Here is a 19,441-nt window from a genome sequence, read left to right on the forward strand (position 1 = left end):
AATTATAGGTAAACATTAACTTTATATTTAATTAAAATTAAAATCAGTCGATTTTTTCTTTTGGATTACTTTATGTCGAATATCTGATCTTACACAATAATGTTACTTATATCCATACATACATACATACAATACAGTTACAAATATTTTGTTTAATGAGCAACGACGACATATACAAATGATGTTTATAGATTCTTCTTTCCACTGACATGAGAACTAAAGCAACTATTGGGAGTTTTCTTCGATCTTTAATCTGATACTTTTTAATACATAGCTTTTTTTTATTGTTTTATTGGCGAGGGCAGAACGAGTAGCGAACGAGTCATGACCGGATCGGAAAGCTGGTAAACAATACCTACGGTTTGTATTTGTGTGAATATATAATATAATTATACATACATATATATATATATATATATCGTTTTTTTATGAGTCTGTCGATTTTTGGCAGTTTTTTTTTGTGGGGGAAAGGATTTTACAATTTTCGTATTGGTCAGATGGTCGGACGATAATAAAAGGGAAAATTGTACCTATGGCATATATTTATTTATGTAAAAATATATGAATCGAAAATTTTTTCGGATTTTTGTATGTTAATACGCATTCATATATGTATACATGCACAATAGACACAAATTAAATAGTAAATACCATCTAAACATACAGCTTAAAGCACGATAGCTCACATTCGCATGGGACACACACACAACACACATAAATACATACACATACATATATATATAAATATTTCTAAATTTCGTTGGTATATAGAGAAAGACCCTTCTTCCTGTTTAATGATTCATGATTCTATTAACTAGAAGCTTATAAATAAGCTATTTCATAAATCATTTGCATCGCTTTCGAGTCATCGCTTTTCTGAGACCCTTTGAGGACTCTCTTATTCAGCTGACATAATATTATGAACTTGCTCCAATTTGAAAGCCAACCGCTGCTTCTGTGAAAACTCATCTTCCTCTAGAGTAACAGTGAGCTGTTCATTGTATTTCACAGCGTAAGTGTACAACTCATGCAGAGCACAATTGGTGTTAAACTCTGTCGTATGCAGCTGAAATAAAATGAACGAAATTCATTGAGAATGAATTGATTTCGATCAATTAGAAATTATATACTAACCCTTGATTCTTCAGCAAGCATAGCATTCATATCTTGGTCTGATATAGGCGACATATCACGAATATCTCTGTAGTAGCGATCTACCCACTTGCGGTACTCTGGTATATCTTTAGCATATAGTAGTTTCGAGCTTGGGGAGTCTTTGCCTGTAACAAAATAGAGTTTAAAAGCAGATTTTCTTTCGAAATCTATCACAATTCATACCCAAACGATGATCTGAAGTAGAGCAGGAGTCCATGAATGTTTGAGCCACAACTGAGAGGCAGGAGTCTACAATATTCGACTTGTGTATGTCGAAGACGAAGTTTGGATTTTTTATGAGGTTCACCCAAAAACTGAAAGAGTACCAAGGAATACCAGTGTGAATGTCTACCCCTCATAAAAGTATACCAGTTATTAGGATACGTACCGCAATGGTAGACTGTTGCTCTTCCACGTATGCACCACCTCAGGATCAGTTATCCCATGCAGTTGTGCTTGATCGTCCAGGAAGTCAAACATGTATTTAATTGCCAATGGCAGGGCCGACCCACGATGAGCAGTGCTGAATATTGTCTCAAAGAGATCGTCCACAAATTTTTGAAGCGTGCCCTTGGTGGCCAACAGTCTGGTTAGATAGATCTCGGACACCAGTTTATTGACTCGTTCGCCTTCTTTCTGCATATCACTGTCGTGATGTTTTACCAAATGCCAGTACCTTATACCACTATCCTGCATATCGTTGTTCAGGGGGCTGCCGGCGCGGCTAAATGTCGGAGAGGAGGAGGTGTACTTCGATATATTAAGAGTTTCATACCTAAGATTGACAATAATATGTTAAAATAAATGCATTTGTTGAACGATGTTGAAAAGTTGTTGTGTTTACTTGTGAGATTTCTCATTTTTATCCGATAATATACTGAAGTTATAGATTGAGCTCTGCTTCGGGACCAAGCTCAATCCAGCCCCATCTGGAACGTTGTAGTGCTGCAATGTGTTTAGCTTCTTCCATTCGCTCTCCGTCTTGGAAGTGACGTCTTCATCGTACAAAATGACTCGTCCCGTAGCACCTGTGCGCCACTCTTTTGCAGAAAAATAAGTTCATTTAAAATTATATATATTGCTTAAACTGATTTTTGCTAGCTTTAAAAGTTAAATCTGTAAAGATTACTATAAATAATACGATTTTTACCCAATCTTACTTAGCAACTATGCTCAGAATTATATTTTTTGTAGCGATTGCTACGTCGTCTGTGTCCAACGGGGGTCTGGCTTTGTTAGCAACAGAAAATTTGAAATTTGCTCTAGCTCTAGCTTGATGATGATCAAGAATATATGTATATACTTTATGGGGTCGGAAAAGTTACCCTCTATGCATTGCATACATCCACTTTTACCACAAATCTAATACACCCCTTAACTCCTCGATTACACTACTCGACAAAATCCAACTTTTTTTTCCTCAAGGATCCACACCGACTTTTTCTGATAGATATGGGACTATGGGATATGTGAGCAATACCTTAAACAACGCCTAATTAATGCACCTATACATTTTTGCATTTCAATGCTTTATATTTCCCAGACGGTAAGCTGAATTCACAAAGTGTTTGGGCTTGACTTCTATCTACTTTAGTTATCTGTTCAAAATAGCAAAGTTCTTTAGAACCAGACGTAAGATACTAGAGTTATGTGAAAAGAAGCGCTACCTCTGAAAAACGCTTAAAAAATAACAGAATTGAAAAATTTTTCAAAAAAAAAGTTCGGCCATAAAAAAAAAGCATAATTCTTTATAAAATTGTATAGTTCATATCTATCAGAAAAAGTCGGTTTGGATCCTTGAGGAAAAAAAAAGTTGGATTTTGTCGAGTAGTGTTATCTCAAAAGTATCACAAGACTTGGCTATTTCCCACACAAAATGGAAAAAAGTATCATCATAATGATAGCGAAAATCGGAAAAGATCATACCATTTGTCAAAACTGCTTGAAAAATGCCTCCTGACACGTATCCCATATCGAAGAGCCAACAATGTGATCTAACAATTTGGCGAGCTAGAAAACCACAGAACTATCGGTTAAGGTAACGACGATACACTCACATAACGATGAACAATTTTTTCCATGTTTGCAAATCAATTTAGAAAGATCTCTATTAAAATCTATTATTTGCTTGAAATCGTCGCCATTGTTGTAAAATTCTAGCTAAAAATAAAAATGCTACAAGATCAATCGGCTGAAACATTTTTAAACAATTATTAAATATAGGCGATGAAGAAGTTGCTACTAATGAAAATAACATGTACAAAATATATTCGCAAAATGCTCTCACTGAACGTGTATTTTCAGATGTGCAAGCCAAATCAAGCACTGTCAAACTCCACAACTCCACTTTAAAACCAATCTGTCCGTTGATGTGGGACCAAAGCAGAACAAAATTTCTATCATACAATCCCACATCGTGAGCACTATACCTGGGGGGCCATCGTACCTTTCGACCATCTAAAGAGATCTAAGCATTCAATTCGTAAGAGATGAGAAAGCGCAACAAAAAGGGAATAACTAAATCAAGCTGTCTTTGCAGTTGTGAGTTTCCTCCGATTGAAGAAAGGAAAAAAAAAATGGTGCAGACTTGAGATCAAAGTTAAACAAGAAGGAACGTGTGAGTCGCTTCTTTGGACGCGACTCTACTTTTATACCCGTACTCAGTCAGTATATAAATTTTTATGATTATGATTTATGTAGAATTTAAAAAAATTTTACATATTAAATTTGTTTGCTACATCTGTTATCTACATCTACATTTACAATGTCGATTTCATATCTAAAATGTAGAATCTACATACACAATGTAGATTCTACATAAACAATGTAGAGGCTACATCTTCTCCGCAAAGGTCGCTCATTGCACAGAGTATAGTGCGTGCGAGCGAGAAAAAGAATGAGTACCGGGTCTCGTGCTGGAAGAGGTGGGGGAAGCAACTGAGAATATTAATTTCTTTATTCTGGCTATAATAATGATCCGATCTGATTCAGATTCGGCAATCTGGTAGATATGGTCATTCTTTACGGTTGTCCTAGTTCTTATAGTCTCTGAGATCCAATCGACAAACAAGACGGACAGACTGACATGGCTCTATCGACTCGGCTATTGATGCTGACCATGAATATATATACTTTACGGGCTCGGAACCGTTTCCTTATTTGCGTTATACAGATCCACTTTTACCACAAATACAATATACCCCTTAACTCTTTGAGTACGGGTATAAAAACAACAAAAAGATAATTTTCATACCCTGAGACCTTAGATTCCGACACATTTTTTTCGCTCATACAAACAAGCACAACCGTAATGTACATATGTCAGCGGCTATTTCGGATCTAAATTTTCGGTTCGATATAGTGATTGAAAGGGTTCTCTTCGAATAAGACTGACGGAAGTCTACTTACCTAGGTCTAAATCTTCTTTGCGAGGTCTCTGGCTGGATGGTATGTTTCTATAGATTGTCTCCAAGCATTTTTCCTTGACTTGGCCAATTGTATCGCAGTCCAAAACCTTTACGGACACGTTCTCGGTGTGGGAGGGCAACATGTCTAGGTTGTTGCAGAAGATTGGCTGCTGTATAATGCTGGCATATACATTCATTGGTCGAAAATCGATGGACTGTCGTATAAGTTTCTCCTCACTAAGGGAGTATCTGGCCTCGTGAGTGCAGGCATCGACTGGCCCCTTGTCAACTTGTCCCTTCACAGCACGAAAGAGCATGTATAGAGGCTCTCCTGCGCATTCCTTCAAGAACTTGTAGAGCAGAAAAGTGAACCAAGCACTTAACATTTTTTCAGCCACACTTTCGGTTCGCCGTAGTAGCAATTTGGGATGACTTTTCCCTTCTATGCACTTCTCGATCAGGTCACCCAGCAAGGTCTTTAGAATATCTGTGCAGTATTCGAGCTTTGACTGTAATGTAACCATTATCAACGAGGCCACATTGACTCGTTCTCGCATCGAGAAGTATCGATTCGACTCCAAAGTACGTATGAAGAGTAGCAGGAACGTTTTGTTCATTATGAGTTGGCCGAATATACGCAGACCCTTCTCCTTGCGCAGGAGTTCTGGTCTTTCCCACTGCAACACAACGTGATCTTCGTGGTTGGGAAAGAGAATCTTCATGGCATACGACCGGTAGTCCAGGAAGGGAATGCCTCCAGAAGTTAGATCGCCCGTGAGGTCAGTCATTTCAGTCTGGAGTTCAGCAAAGGCTTCTTTGCATTCGGCAGCCACTCGCAACTCCAGTATGTCCATCTGCTCCTGCATGTTGCGCAACACTCGGCTCGACTCGGAGCTCTTTTTCTTATAGGCCACCAGCAAGGCCACGAAGATGAGCAGCAGGATCACAATGCTGGCTATTACTGCGAATATGACGTTCTCTCCCCAGTCCAAAATAATGTTCGACGACTCATAGCTCAGTATCCCAATTCGGTACTCCAGCGAGGATCCGATGCGAACAATCACTTCGGGGCCGTTGGGGCTCTTAGTTGCTGTGGCTTCGGGCGGAGGTCGACACGTGAGTTGCTGGCGGGATAGAGACGTGATGTTGCAGAAACCATTCCCTATTCTCACCTCCACATCGCTCTCCTTGCAAGCGCGGTCTAAATTGCGACCGTTTATGGTTAGATACTCGCTCTTAAAGTACTTGACCCTCTCCTCAAACACAAAGTACTCTGGGTTCGGATACAGCTCGAAGTGGTTGTTGTGTACTTTCGACAGATTCTGCACACGCAGCACATTGTCCATAAGGAATCCGTACTCTAGGAGCATTGGGCTCTCGGCGTCCAAGTACTTGCTGTCTGCCTCAATAATCGGTGATGCACACTCCATTTCCAAGTCCGACTGGACTCGACACTGGCTCGCATACATCTCCGTGTTGTACACCACATAAATGCTGGGAGACTGTATGCTCGTGAATTGGGTGCCAATCACTGAGATACGAATACCCCCGGCAGGTATGCCCTTGGGCACTTTGATCTGGCCAGTGGGTCCGGAGCTGACGTGCTCAACGGTTGGGTCCAGCACATATTTAAAATTGTAATCGTTGAACTCTCGGGGGCCGTTGTCAAACGACATCTTCAGTCTCCCCTCGATTATCCCTGGCGACGGTGAGGTGCGACATATGGCTTGCGAGGAATCTGCGCTCAGAATTTTGCAGGGCAAATGGTCGTTGATGGAGGCTTGAATGCGGGAGCCGGCATTCAAATGCTTTCCAGAAATGTGCACTTCGGTGCCACCGGACGTCGGGCCAAACTTTGGATTAAAATCCAGTATTTTCGGATCAACAAACTCGTAATCCTCCTTTGACTCACCGCGGTAGTCCCCTATTTGAACCACTATTCTTCCGTTTCTGTACATCTGCTCGCCTGGACTATCCACCGTACACACAATTTGCTTTGTGTCGATGTAGAACTGCGGGAATGGCATGCAGTTGATGCCAGCTATGCGAACTCCCGAGTAGATGTCGTTATAGTTCTTGCCGAGATTGATTCCTCGTATCGTTATGTTCGTGCCGCCTTCCCAGGGACCCGTCTTCGGGTCAAAAGTGTGAATTTCCGGGTTGGGACAAATCTCGCTCCGATTCAGCCAATCCGTTTTGCCCTCATTGTTCTTATTGCACTGCTCTTCCACCTCACACGTATTGGTGGACGAGCACCAGCCGCAGTTATACTTGTCCGCCAAGGCCAAGCAAATACCACAGCTGTCGGCCATGTCTCGGCAACGATATATTACAACTGAAATATGTTTATTTGAATATCATTTGAACACATTAAAAATAGCCCGCATTAAGTTGAACACTTACCATGGATATTGTGGGGATTATCAAGGGGCTTCGACCCGCCCCAAATAACAGCGAAGGTTGCCGTCAAGTTAGGCGATCTGGAGGTATACTGAAACTCCATGCTATCACAGTAGATGGTGTCGCCAAGCAACTGAGCATTCAGGCTGGTTACACGCCCCTCGATATTGAACTGACAAACGAATCGGGTCTGCACAATAAACTGTCCGATGATGTGCACCTTGACCTTGATGGATTTACTCGTGCCCGCAGCCACAAGCACTTCGCTTCCGTCGCCCGTTGCATTGATCGTGGGACAGAATCCAGGTCCCGATCTATAGCTTGGCCCTATCCGGCTTACTCCTGTCACCAGTATGTCGTTCCGGCAGTTTTCAGCGGTATCATGCGTGCACCTATGTGCCTCCACGCACCAATCGCATGGGAACTCTGAGGACACACAGCGGGTGCAAGAAGAGTGGGTACTGCAGTCGAAGAAGGTGAAGTCCGTGGACACCAGGTCCGGCCCGTTCCTGGTGCGCACAGACAACTTGGCTGTGAAATGGTGTTTTCCCTGCTCAATTTGTGGCAGCATGTCTGTGCGGGGTGTAGTACAATTCACTCCGTTGCGTTTCTTGGTGGCATTGGTGAAGAGCGCCTTGTCCTCGGTGGTAAAGGCACATATTAGATTCTCCTTCAGCTGTGGCAAATGATCGATGATTAGCTCTAGGGTGCGGGCGGTAGTGCGTTGCAACTGGTGCGGAACAACACTCGTTATCGTCGTGCATTTTCCAGTCTTGTAGCTGACCCAGTACAGTGGATCATTGGCATCGTCCTGGCAATTAGAGCGCGGGCTGCACTTGTTCTCCAAGGAGCACCAGCCACAGTACGGATCTCTGGCGCCCAAGCACTCTCCGCAGGTCTTGTAGTCGGAGCAGTCGAAAACCTTTACCTTGCTCACTCTGTTCTCAGACATGGCGTAGATGTAGAGATTCTGGTTGTCAAACTTCATGTCTTGATTGATAGCCGAGCCGACATCCACGGGAAAGCTGGAGTACTCGTTTGCAACGGACGACGATTCGACCACAACTTTCTTAAGGTATCCGTCCACTGTTCCAACAAAGACAACCGTGTATCCGCTGGTGCTAGTCGACGCCACTGAGGTGAGTCTTGTGCTAAACATAGCCACGGGTACGGAGGTGATAGGGTTCTCTCCTCCCAGCGGCGAATTCACGTCCAATCCACAGAAATCCTCGCCAATAGTTTGCAGTTTCTGTAATTTTCCAAACAACAAATTGTAATATTATATAAGAATTATTGAGTTCTTATAATTATACTTAAAATACGGGTGGGGTGGCCGTACTCAAAATCATATTAGTGTATTAAAATGTATAGTCTACTAGCAGACCCGCGCGCTTCGCTGCTTACTAAATGCATTTAATAATTAGGAATTCATCGAAACTAAACAATGATAATTATCATTATAATTATATTATAATTTGATTATAATCAAAAGCAACAAATATACCTACACAAATTGCAATTTTTTTCAGAATAAATTGTTTCATACAAAAATGTATAAAAACAAAATCTATCATAAAATGTTCTGTTCTACAGAATGACAGAAAATGTGAAATGAAATCAAACATACATTTTTAGTCCAAATTTGAGATTTTTTTGTTGATTAATTATTTTAATTTTCGAGGAACCTATTTTTGTTTTTTTTTTTTCTGTACGTTGATATGCAATGACTGCACCACCAGTCCGAGCATAGGACCCTAAATGTTTCGTGCAAGGAATAATTCGATCTACAAAGCGGAAGGAACAAAGGAAGAAAGTTTCTAGTAGATGTAACAGGAATCGTAAAGATTATCCGGCTCAACAATTCAGGGCTATCTACGTCACCCTTGATCAGGTTGTGCATAAAAATCACACTAAGCATTTTTCTACGACTAAGGTTGGAAGGTTTATTAAAAGCAATCTACGAGGGTAAGATGGCAGTCTCATACCTGCATCCCAGTTAAGGCCACGCAGAGCAAAAAGTAAAAAGTTTTTCTGGACTGATTCTATACGAACGAACAAGCGAGATAAAGAGAGTCTTCATTATATAGGTGTCGTCAAATTCATTTGACCACCTCTTTATAAACCCAAGCACCCATGGCCTTATTTACCATGGTAGAAATGTGTTCAGAAAACTTTAACTTGGGGTCTAGTTTAACACCAAGATCATCAACCAAGGTAATTCTCTCAAGAGAACCACCGCAGAGGCTATAAGGAGCCAAAAAGGGGCTGGAGCGATGAAATGTCATTACTTTGCATTTCGAGGCATTTAGTTGTAACAAATTTGCACAACACCATGACTGAAAGTTATTGAGATCGGATTGCAAGCGAGCGTGAAATGAAATGTCCTTATACTGGACGCAGAGTTTAACATCATCCGCATACATGAGTACTCGAGAGTTTGTCAATAATAAAGGCAGGTCATTAATAAAGAGTGTGAATAGGCCCCCTAGATGGCTGCCCTGTGGTACTCCAGAAGTAACCTTAAAAGGTGAAAAGAAAGAGTTTTTGAAGACGACTCTTTGAGACCTAGAACGAAGGTAGCTAGAAATCCATCTCGAAAGATTAGGCGGAAACCCTAAAAGGTCAAGTTTTTGTGCTAGAAGGGAATGGTTTACAGAATCGAATGCTTTACTGAAATCAGTGTAAATGACATCCGTCTGCAAGTTACCTTGGAAGCCTTTAATGATAAAAGAGGTAAGCTCTAATAAATTAGTGGTTGTTGATCGCCGCCTTATAAATCCGTGCTGAGACGGAGATATAAGTGATTTGAAGAGATGTTGCAAATGCGGAGCTAAAATTTTTTCAAACATTTTAGGAATAGCGGATAACTTAGATATACCTCTATAATTATTTGCATCAGACTTGCTACCTTTCTTATGGAGCGGAACAATAAAAGATTCCTTCCAGATGGGGGGAAAGCATAACGCGTTAATGGATAGGGTGAATAGTTTAAGCAGGGGTCCACACAGAGCGTCGGCACAGTACAGAAACAGCTCGCGATCATACTGCTTCTTGCCACTGGGATTGCTGGGCGACCATTGGCCCTCATTGTAATTAATCAACGATGCTAAAACACTCCGTCAGGACCTGGTGAAAACACCGGCTTAACTAGTCGAAGATCATGAAGCAGTGAGCTTTCATTTAACAAGGGGCTGAAAATGCCATTCGACCTTGGTAAACTGTATGGATACGGCTGACCAGAGTAGCTTTCATGAGAATAGGTTGTTTGGAAAAATTTGGCAAAAAGATCGGCAATTTCCTGATCATTGTTTGCTGACATATTGAGAAATGATAGCGAGGATGGATGTGCGGACGTTCTACGCTTACTATTTACGAAGCTGTAAAACTGTTTAGGGTCCTGTGAAAATCGTATTCTGCACCGAGATAGGCAATTTTTATAGCATTTGGCGTTAAGAACGGAGAAATTTTACGGAGCTATTACACAGCGAGAGAGAAGAAGGAGAAAAAAATTCTCGAATTTTTTTATAAAGTCTTAATTTAAAGTTTTTTAGACTGGATAACTCTTTGGTAAACCAAGGAGGCTTCCCAGATCTAACTGGACAAGAAAGTGGGACACAAGAATCAAAAAGTGTGTCTAGTAGATTGTAAAAAATGTTTGTGCCTTTCATAACGTCAGTGCACAAGTACAGAGCGGACCAATCAAAATCCCTAATAAGGTTATTAAGCTTCGTAAACTCGGCTTTACGAAAGCAGCGGACACGTTCAGATCGATCCAATACAGTAGGGCCAATATCGACTGACACTTCGAATGTAGGATGGTAGGAGTCTTCAGGTATAATGGGCGGAAGGGCTCGGGTTAACAACGCTATGGTCGGATCCGAGGCAAAGCACAGATTAAGCAATCAACCCAAGGAATTTTTCACATGGTTGACTTGAGACAGGGATAGGTCTAGCAGGCCGTCGATAAAGTCATGTCGTGACATGGGCACAAGGTTATTGGACTCGTTTACCGAAGACCAAACAGTACCTGGCAAATTGAAATCACCAAGAACTATCATATGGTCTTTATCTGATAGCGAGGAAGAAACAGTTTTTAAAGCGGACAGGTGATGCTCGTATATTAAGATATCCGAGGAAGGTGGAATATACGAGCAAGTAATGAAAATGGAAAAGCCTGGGAGAATCAGTTTTACGCACAGGAATTCCCGGTCTTGTTGAACCTGGACCATGAAATGTTCCAACGTGAAGTTTGAGTCCACTGCAATGAGGACCCCACCTCCACGTCGAGGCGAACGGTCATTTCTAAAAATTGTGTACCGACCTGCCAAAACTAAGGATGTCCGGCTTTAGCCAGGTCTCGGTAAACACAATAACGTGGGACGAGAATGCGAGACTCTCAAGGAAAAGAGTGCTGAGCTTACTACGCAAGCCTCTAGCATCCTGGTAGGTAACTACAAGAGGAAGTTAGTTTTTTGGATGGGTGGAAGTAGAGGTGAAAGATGAGGATGGAGATGGAGCACTGGTCTGAATGCTAGAAAGAGTAATGGGCGGCCTATTCTTTTTCTTAGCCTTAAACTCTTTAACCACCAAATGCTCCGGCCAAAACTTGGCGGAACAAATGGTTTCAAATTGAGTTGGGGAGACGCTTATCTTGATGGAAGATATCTCCCTGGCGTAAGAAAAGTTAAATTTTTCCACCTTTAAGGCGACGGCTTTTATTTTGCTTTGTATAAAAGCGGTCACATCATTGGATGTGAGATCAGGGACTAGCCGCGAGACAAAAACTTGTCGCTTTGGTGGGACTCCCGCCAGTGGTTTTGGCACCACAGGCCTAGTACCTGTGATGGCAGTATCCGGTGGTCCTGGACATCTATTTGCTGGTGGGAGCGAAACTGAGAGGATAGTTAAGGGGTAGGGTGTGGACTCGATGGACACGGACTCTACAGACATTTCTAACTGCATACTCTCCGAAGTGACGCATTCGGCTCCCGAATTTGCATCACCAGCAGCGATCGTTGCCCTTGGAGTAGCAAACGTAATCAACTGCTGCATTAAGGGAGTGGTCGGAGTAAGTTTTTCAGATGCCGGCGGACATGAGGCAGTCGGCACTTGCAGGTCCCGCGGAGTAGACTTCTTGCGCCTCGGAGACTCAGCCAGCAGCTGTAAACTGCTGAACTGAGTGTTCATGGCCAAGAGCCGATCATATTGCTGTTTAAAGCCTACGATCAGCTCTTTGAAGCCACTTCGCGTCTGCCTCATAAACGAACGCATATCGTTTTCCACAGCACGGCATTCCTCACAACTATAATGCAGGCCGTTGTTTTGGGAAATGGCGTCTCCTACACGGCCCGAGATCCCTACACATTTTGCGTGCACTACGCTTTCGCAAAGCCAGCAAGGGATATTGGGCTGGTCATGGGTGATCTGCTTCTTGCTGGTTTTTTTTGGCACAGACGACGAAAATTCCATATTGACGTCTTTTATTATACCCGTACTCAAAAAAGAGTTAAGGGGTATATTAGATTTGTGGTAAAAGTGGATGTGTGTAACGCAGAGAAGGAAACGTTTCCGACCCCATAAAGTATATATATTCTTGATCAGCATCAATAGCCGAGTCGATATAGCCATGTCTGTCTGTCCGTCTGTCTGTCTGTCGGTCTGTCTGTCTGTCTGTCTCCATGAGCGCCTGGATCTCAGAAACTATATGAGCTAGGGCAACCAAATTTGGTTTCCAGACTCATGTGATATCCCACTGTTACAAGTGTATTTCAAAATTTCGCCCCGCCCACACAAAGGACGATGTGCCTGTGGCAGGCACATTTTTAAAGATACGATAAAACTAAAAGTATCGTAGAGAATGCCCATATCTACCAGACTGCTGAATCTGAATCAGATCGGATCATAATTATAGCCAGAATGACGAAATTAATTTTCAGTTGCTTCCCCTGCCCCCTCCTGCCAACGACAACGCAACTCATTTTCCATCTCGCTGGCACACTCTGCCGCGTTCAGTGCGCGAGCAACCCCTAGCGGAGGATATGTAGAATCTAAATGGTACATGTAGATAACAGATGTAGCAAAAAAAATGTAAGGTGTAAACATTTTTTTTAATTCCAAAAATTCATAATCTCCAAAATGTAAATACTGACTGAGTACGGGTATAAGTAGAGTCGCGTCCTCAGAAGCGACTCTCCCGTTCTTTCTCGTTAATATTAATATACAGTATTTATCTTGTCCCTTCCAACAACTTATTGGATATTGGAGAGCGTCTTGAATTCTGTGTCTGTCGGCGATGAACTCAAGATTATTATTTCTTCTCTGAAAAACAATTTCTCGAGTCGCTGTGCGATCGCCAACTATAATTCCAGCAACGTAGTCAACCACAGGGCATTTTGTAAAGACGGACCGGATTGACAAAAATATATCGTACACTTAATTTCTCTTCGAAATTAATAGTGATTATTTAAATGGCAGAACAATGTTTGCCGGGTCTAGCACATAGATATACAAAAAAGTTAATTTTACAAACTTAGTTGAGATTTTGTACATACCGTTAGAACGCACGGCATACTTGGCGATATAAAGTCCAGTCCGCGCATCCCATTGCCATTAAAGCACGATTTTATATTTTGCATAAATTTACGACGAATGGATTTCAAGGAGTAGATGCAGAGGGCCGAGTTGTTGGTGGGTGCATTTCCATCTCCTTTTGAGAACACAGCAAACAGAACGTCGTCTTGGATGGAAATGCCCAAGCTTTGGGCCAGATCCGAGCTGGGCTTTCCCAAGAAGCCGGCCTGCACTAGGTTGAATTTGGTGCCGCCCTGGGCCTCGCTGATGCACTCGACCGGGATTTCAGTGTACGAATAATAGTTGGAATCCTCCTGACATATCCGGACCAGTTTGGTTATGTACTCCTTCGGGGACGAGTGGTGGTTGTGCTTCAGCTGGGTGGTCAGAAAATACGAGAACCGCTCCGAGCTGAAGCCATACACATAGTTCACGAAATATGATTCCCGGGCGTATGAATTGATGAATGTTCGTGTTCCGGTTGTTACCGCCGATGAAGCGATCTGAAACATCTTCGTCTTTTCGAGGGATCGTGACGCCACAGCTGGGATTTCGCTGCGGTATGGGGAATTGTTTGTGTAGGTAACTCCGACATACATTACATTGGTCACGGGATGCTGGGGAGGTCCTGGTGCTATGAATGCCACTGTTGAAGACTTGGCGTCGTTTGCTACCACTGCATCTGGTACCTCGTGCTCAATTATACTAACATTCTGAAGATTGCGCACTGTGCACGTGCCCTGGAATAGGGAGCCACATGCGATAAGGCGCGATGTGGCCCGGTCTATTAACAGCACTTTGTTATAGTTGTCTGTCGGACTGCGAACGGCGTTTAGCGGACAGTCGAGTATGCTGCACTCGACAGAATCGTTCTGGGGTCCGGTTTTCACTGTCTCATGAAGTTCCAGATCCGGCGACAACTGATACAAACGGTTAACTCCGCCCACAAATACTCGCCCCGTAATTGTGTCCACCAGAAGGTGGTTTAGCCGAGTGTCGAACTTGGCCACATTTGTAATGGTGGTGCTCAGATTCTTTGCTTCATTGACGGCGGCATTGGCATCTGTCAAGCTTATGGACTCGTTCTGCAAAGCCGCAACCATTCTTTCAGCCCGGAAGCGAGCAGCGACGATCCGTGAATGTCCTGATCGTAGCCAGTACTCATGATGATCTCCTAGAGTTGCTAGTATCAGAACCCATAGAAAGAAATGCATCTCCTTAATCGCTCGTTATCTCGGCGATTCGATACACTTCTTGTATTACAATGCTGGTGCCAAATCACCAAATGCTAATATTCTTTAATTTAGAAAGTCGTTGATTCTACTCTCAGTAATTATTTGATGATGAATGCAGGATGTGCTTTTACTGTACTTTGTCTGTGGGTTCCTCCTTGAAGTGGGTTCTTCTTATCTGTCATCCATTTGACATAGAGTTGATCGCTAAAGTAACTTTCAGGGAATTACCATTTTTTTATTAGCGGCAACATATTTTAATCTTGTTTATAGATGGATAAAAGAACATTAATTCAAATTTTACTTTATTATTTGTATTTATTTTCTCAGAACATTCATAAGAGTGCAAAGATTAAATTAGCCTATGGTATTATGGACTATGGACTGGTTTGAATTAATATTAATTTCAATATGTAGTAACTGGAATCTACATTGACGAGAAATACTGTAACGTGCCAAAGCTAAATTAAAAATAAAGTCAAATGTTACACTGCGGTTATATTAAAAAAAAATATTTTTATTGTTAACACTACCCGACACGATTTTTTCTCAAGGAACCAAACCAACTTTTTGTAAAAGATTTGGGGCTGAGAAACTGTTTGATGATATTTTTTGAGTGATTTTTTAAAATGACGAATCTGAATTACATGTACCGCCGCACCTCATCACTCTCAAAACTATTTTTGAGACACTTCCAGTTATCCAAATTGAACAAATTATACCCTTTTAAATAGACTGGACTGTTAGCATTAGAAAAGCGAAGAAATATCCATACATTCGAATTCCATCTTCTTGTTTTACATGACATAAGCGGAATACCCATGAAATATGCTGGTCAATGAAAAAGTAGTGTTTTTTTTAATCGAAAAAAAACAACGAAACAGATTTATGTTCTTCATGTTTCTTGAGCTTTAATATTTAGTTTTTAATCAATTTGGTTTTCATTGCGAACTTGCCCGGCCGACTTTCGCTCTGGTTGACGGATTTGCAGTTGCAACAATGTATTTAGTATTCCAGCATAAGATTTCTAATATCCTGTTGGACAGTTAGCCATGGCAAAACGTCGATCTTTTCCGATAAAGTTTTTGTATACAAAATCGATTTTCAGTCTACTTCTTATAGTTAATTGGGTTAAATACAATAGTGAGAGTGCATACATCTTAGTTTTCAATTCCATTTTACCTCCTGCCTTAAGTTTTCAGTCTAACTCTTAGGTCTTCAACGCTTCAAAATCAAAAGTACCGCTATGTCCAAAACTTTCTTTCATCAAATTATTTGATATCCAAATTGAGCTTACGGGTGGTGGCTTATTTAAATTAATTTTTTTTGTTTTTTTCATTTAAAAAAATTAATTTAACCCAGCACTACTATTTTATTGAACAGCAGACAAACATCATTGGGTAGCTGTCTAAAGTCTTGAAAAACAAGAAGATGGAATACAAATGTAACGGGGTGTCTTCAAGTTTCCAATGCTTACATTCCAGGTTTTCCGTAAAGCCCATATGTATGTGGAGCCCATAACAAAGTCCTTATATCGACCAGCAAAATCACCCGCTTCTGCTGCTAACTTTATCAACATCAATAGCTGAACCTATAGACTAAAGTCCCGAAAACCAATGGGACGTGTACATAACAAACATAATCTTCACACACCGGATTCGGCTTCGGGGAGGCTCTGTAATTAGGAGCTCCACCACCAGGGCCACAAAAACAGTGGATACGCCTCAAACTCCGCGAGATGGGTAACAGGGACAATTGGAACTCGTCCCCTACGAGGGCATATTTGTATGTGCAAAATAAGCTCCGAAAAGATAGCGCATTGCGGGACGTGACCACCTTGTATAATTTCATCATGGAGAGTTCCTATGGTAATATAATGTGACGAGTCAAAAATTGCAATCAGAATGCGATCGGAAAAACTAATGATAGTCAGCCATGCTCCGGTTTCCGAAAATTTCTGCAGAAAAATTTGTACGCCTGGGCCCTGGGATTCACAAATTTCATTCCCAAATTGTGTTGCAAATATAAGTTAAATATGCCGTCGTTTTGCAATAACCAAAATAAAACGAAAAATTCGTGAATTCAAAAAATTGATATGCAGTGCTAATGGGTACGAGCTAAACACCCACGACCAAGAAGAGGATGACTGGATGCAATCTCCAAGACACGATCCGCAGTTGCGACTGTGATTTTTATTAGATTAGTTATTGGGCCACTGTTATTAATAGTATAAAGTAATGAACTAACTCATTTTCCCCCGAATTTAGAATACAAAACTACTAAAATAATAACTACTAAGCCCCCTTTTATTTAGTTCGAAAAGTCGCCATATTTCTGGTGGCGCCGCTTTAATAAAAGGAGTGGAGAAGAAATGCAGACACTGACGGAATAATCTAACTTATTTAATAATTAATACTATAATTAATACATTCGATTATTTTTGGCTTTTTTCCCAGTGGTGAATTAGGATGCAGAGGCGGCGACAAGCAAGGGGCAGCAGCCGCAGCACAACCCGCACGAAAGATGTAAGTGGTTGCGAAGATATACATATGTATATGTAAATGGTACATAGCTATGTACTCACGGTTCGCTAAAATTGCTCAAAATCGCTAACCACGCCCCTTACTTGTGGAGTTTTTTTTCTACCGAAATGAACAACACTTTATATGTACGATGTGATGTACGACTTTAACTCGAATTATCCGAGTAAATGATTCATAGTAGACGCTACTCTTGAGTATAATTCAATTCTCATATTATACATATAGATAAGTATGTACATTCACATACACAAATAAAATAACAAATGTTCATAGATATGCACAGCTTCAGTTACGAATCAGTTTCACCTAAAACATAACTACACTATAAAATTTATTTCGATTAAAATCAAATTATCCGAGTAAATAAAGTAGACTTCGATTTTCACTTTCCACAAAGGGTTCGGTCTTTGCTGCACTTTGTATGTATAACACTGAATCAAGGGAGGATAAGCGGTGCTTGTTTTAACGCGGATGGAAATACAATACCTACAATAATAAATTTAGTTACATCACATTTAATCGGTACCTATGAACACTACATCCTTGGACAATACATCATATCTTCGCTTTTATTTATAATTCTTTACAAATTTACACATTTTACTCTGACACAGTGTGACCGCGGATTTATCAATCAAATATACCGTCAGACCCTCAGAAATATACCGAAATATTTCGTATCATTTTAAAAATATACTGTAAATATACCGATAGAAACAGAAATTTGTATCTCTAATAAAAAAGTAGCAAAACAATTTTTTCCTTTATTGGAGATCATTTCTAATAGATTAAAAATATTTTATTTCTTAAATCTGTTTCTTATGTTGGTTTTTATATGATTTACTTCGGATCACATGATGAATTTGACAATTATCATTGGGCGCGTTCGCCGTTCATTACTATCGCCGACGTCGCACATTCAATCTGCTTAGTACGCAATAACAGCTGCGCAGCGTCTTGGCATGGAATCAACTAAGTCCTGGCATCGTTTTAGGGAAATTTTGGAGCAGGACTCTTTAATTTCTTCCCAAAGTGATCGGATAGTGGTTGGCTTGGAAGCAGTAACTGCCTTCTTGACGTCGGACCACAGATTTTCGATGGGATTCAGGTCAGGCGACTGTGCATGCCACTCCAAAACGTTCACAGAGTTTGCCCTGAACCATTCCTTTGCTTTCTTGCTGGTGTGTTTGGGGTCATTGTCCTGTTGGAAGACCCATACGAGCGGCACTTCATATTCTGCAAAGGGTAGCATTACTGTCTCCATGATATTCACGTACACGTGCTGATCCATGATGGGTTTTGTCCAATGTATTGGACCTACTCCATAGTAGGAGAAGCAGGCCCATACCATTACACTATACTCTCCATGCTTAATAGTTTTTGTGGTGTACTGGGGTTTGTATTCAGTATTCTTTGGACGTCTAACGTATGATCGAGATCCCTTTCTACCAAACATAACCACTTTGGACTCATCTGACCACAAAATATTTCTCCAATTTTGGGATGTCCAATTTGCATGATCCCTGGCAAACTTCATGCGCTTAATTATATGTGTCGCATTTAAAAGTGGTACCTTTCTTGGGCTGCAGGCTTTAAGGTTATGTTTCCTAAGATATCTGCGAACTGTTTAGTCCGTCGCATTTATTTTAAGCTATTTTTTAAGCTCAGTAGCAGGCTTGAAGGGATCCCTCTTGCTCTGACGAATCAGTCTTTTGACATGAAGAGGGGTCATAGATCGTTTTCGCCAGCGAGTTTCAGTCTTTTCTTCATAGTTTAAGAGGTTTTTAATCATTTTATTGGAGCATCCTACCAATCGACCAACTTTCCTGTAAGTTTTTCCATCCAATATCAATTTTTTGATAAGATCGCGCTTCTCCGTAGTGCAGTGCTTTCCACGTACTATTGTAATTATTACTTTTAACTTTTATGATAGAAACAATGAGTTCTTAGTCAAAACTAATGAGCAGGTGCATTCTGCAAAGGCGATTCCGCGAAATACAGGTTATTCACCAAAAAAAATGGCTAATGGTGCTATTTTTTTTTTTTCGCTATTTTTGGGGGTTTTTTGTTTTTAAATCCCAAAAAAATATATAGACAGAAATTTAAAGAGCGGTAGCACTGTTTTTGTTTATGG

At 41.0% G+C, this 19,441-nt stretch overlaps 1 protein-coding gene across 5 annotated transcripts; it reads right to left on the reverse strand.

The window, feature by feature from the left end:
- Positions 1–232: 232 nt before the first annotated feature.
- On the reverse strand, positions 233–17,938 carry LOC111070745 (plexin-A2). 5 transcript variants are annotated; one of them, XM_022361552.2, is made up of 9 exons: positions 17,834–17,938; positions 13,514–15,026; positions 6,966–8,211; positions 4,564–6,897; positions 2,000–2,195; positions 1,544–1,879; positions 1,339–1,469; positions 1,135–1,280; positions 233–1,066 (listed from the first exon to the last, which is right to left on the reverse strand). In XM_022361552.2, the coding sequence occupies exons 2-9, from the start codon at positions 14,744–14,746 to the stop codon at positions 899–901; spliced, it is 5,790 nt and encodes a 1,929-aa protein (XP_022217244.1). In that variant the 5' UTR covers positions 14,747–15,026; positions 17,834–17,938; the 3' UTR covers positions 233–898. The 5 variants fall into 5 exon arrangements, with proteins under 5 accessions (XP_022217244.1, XP_022217242.1, XP_022217241.1 ...); XM_022361550.2 differs by having other exon boundaries at positions 1,544–1,930; XM_022361549.2 differs by having other exon boundaries at positions 1,544–1,930; positions 17,798–17,926.
- Between the last annotated feature and the right edge of the window lie 1,503 nt (positions 17,939–19,441).

Source organism: Drosophila obscura, unplaced genomic scaffold (assembly GCF_018151105.1).
Source record: "Drosophila obscura isolate BZ-5 IFL unplaced genomic scaffold, ASM1815110v1 contig_187, whole genome shotgun sequence".
NCBI classification, from domain to species: Eukaryota; Metazoa; Arthropoda; class Insecta; order Diptera; family Drosophilidae; genus Drosophila; species Drosophila obscura.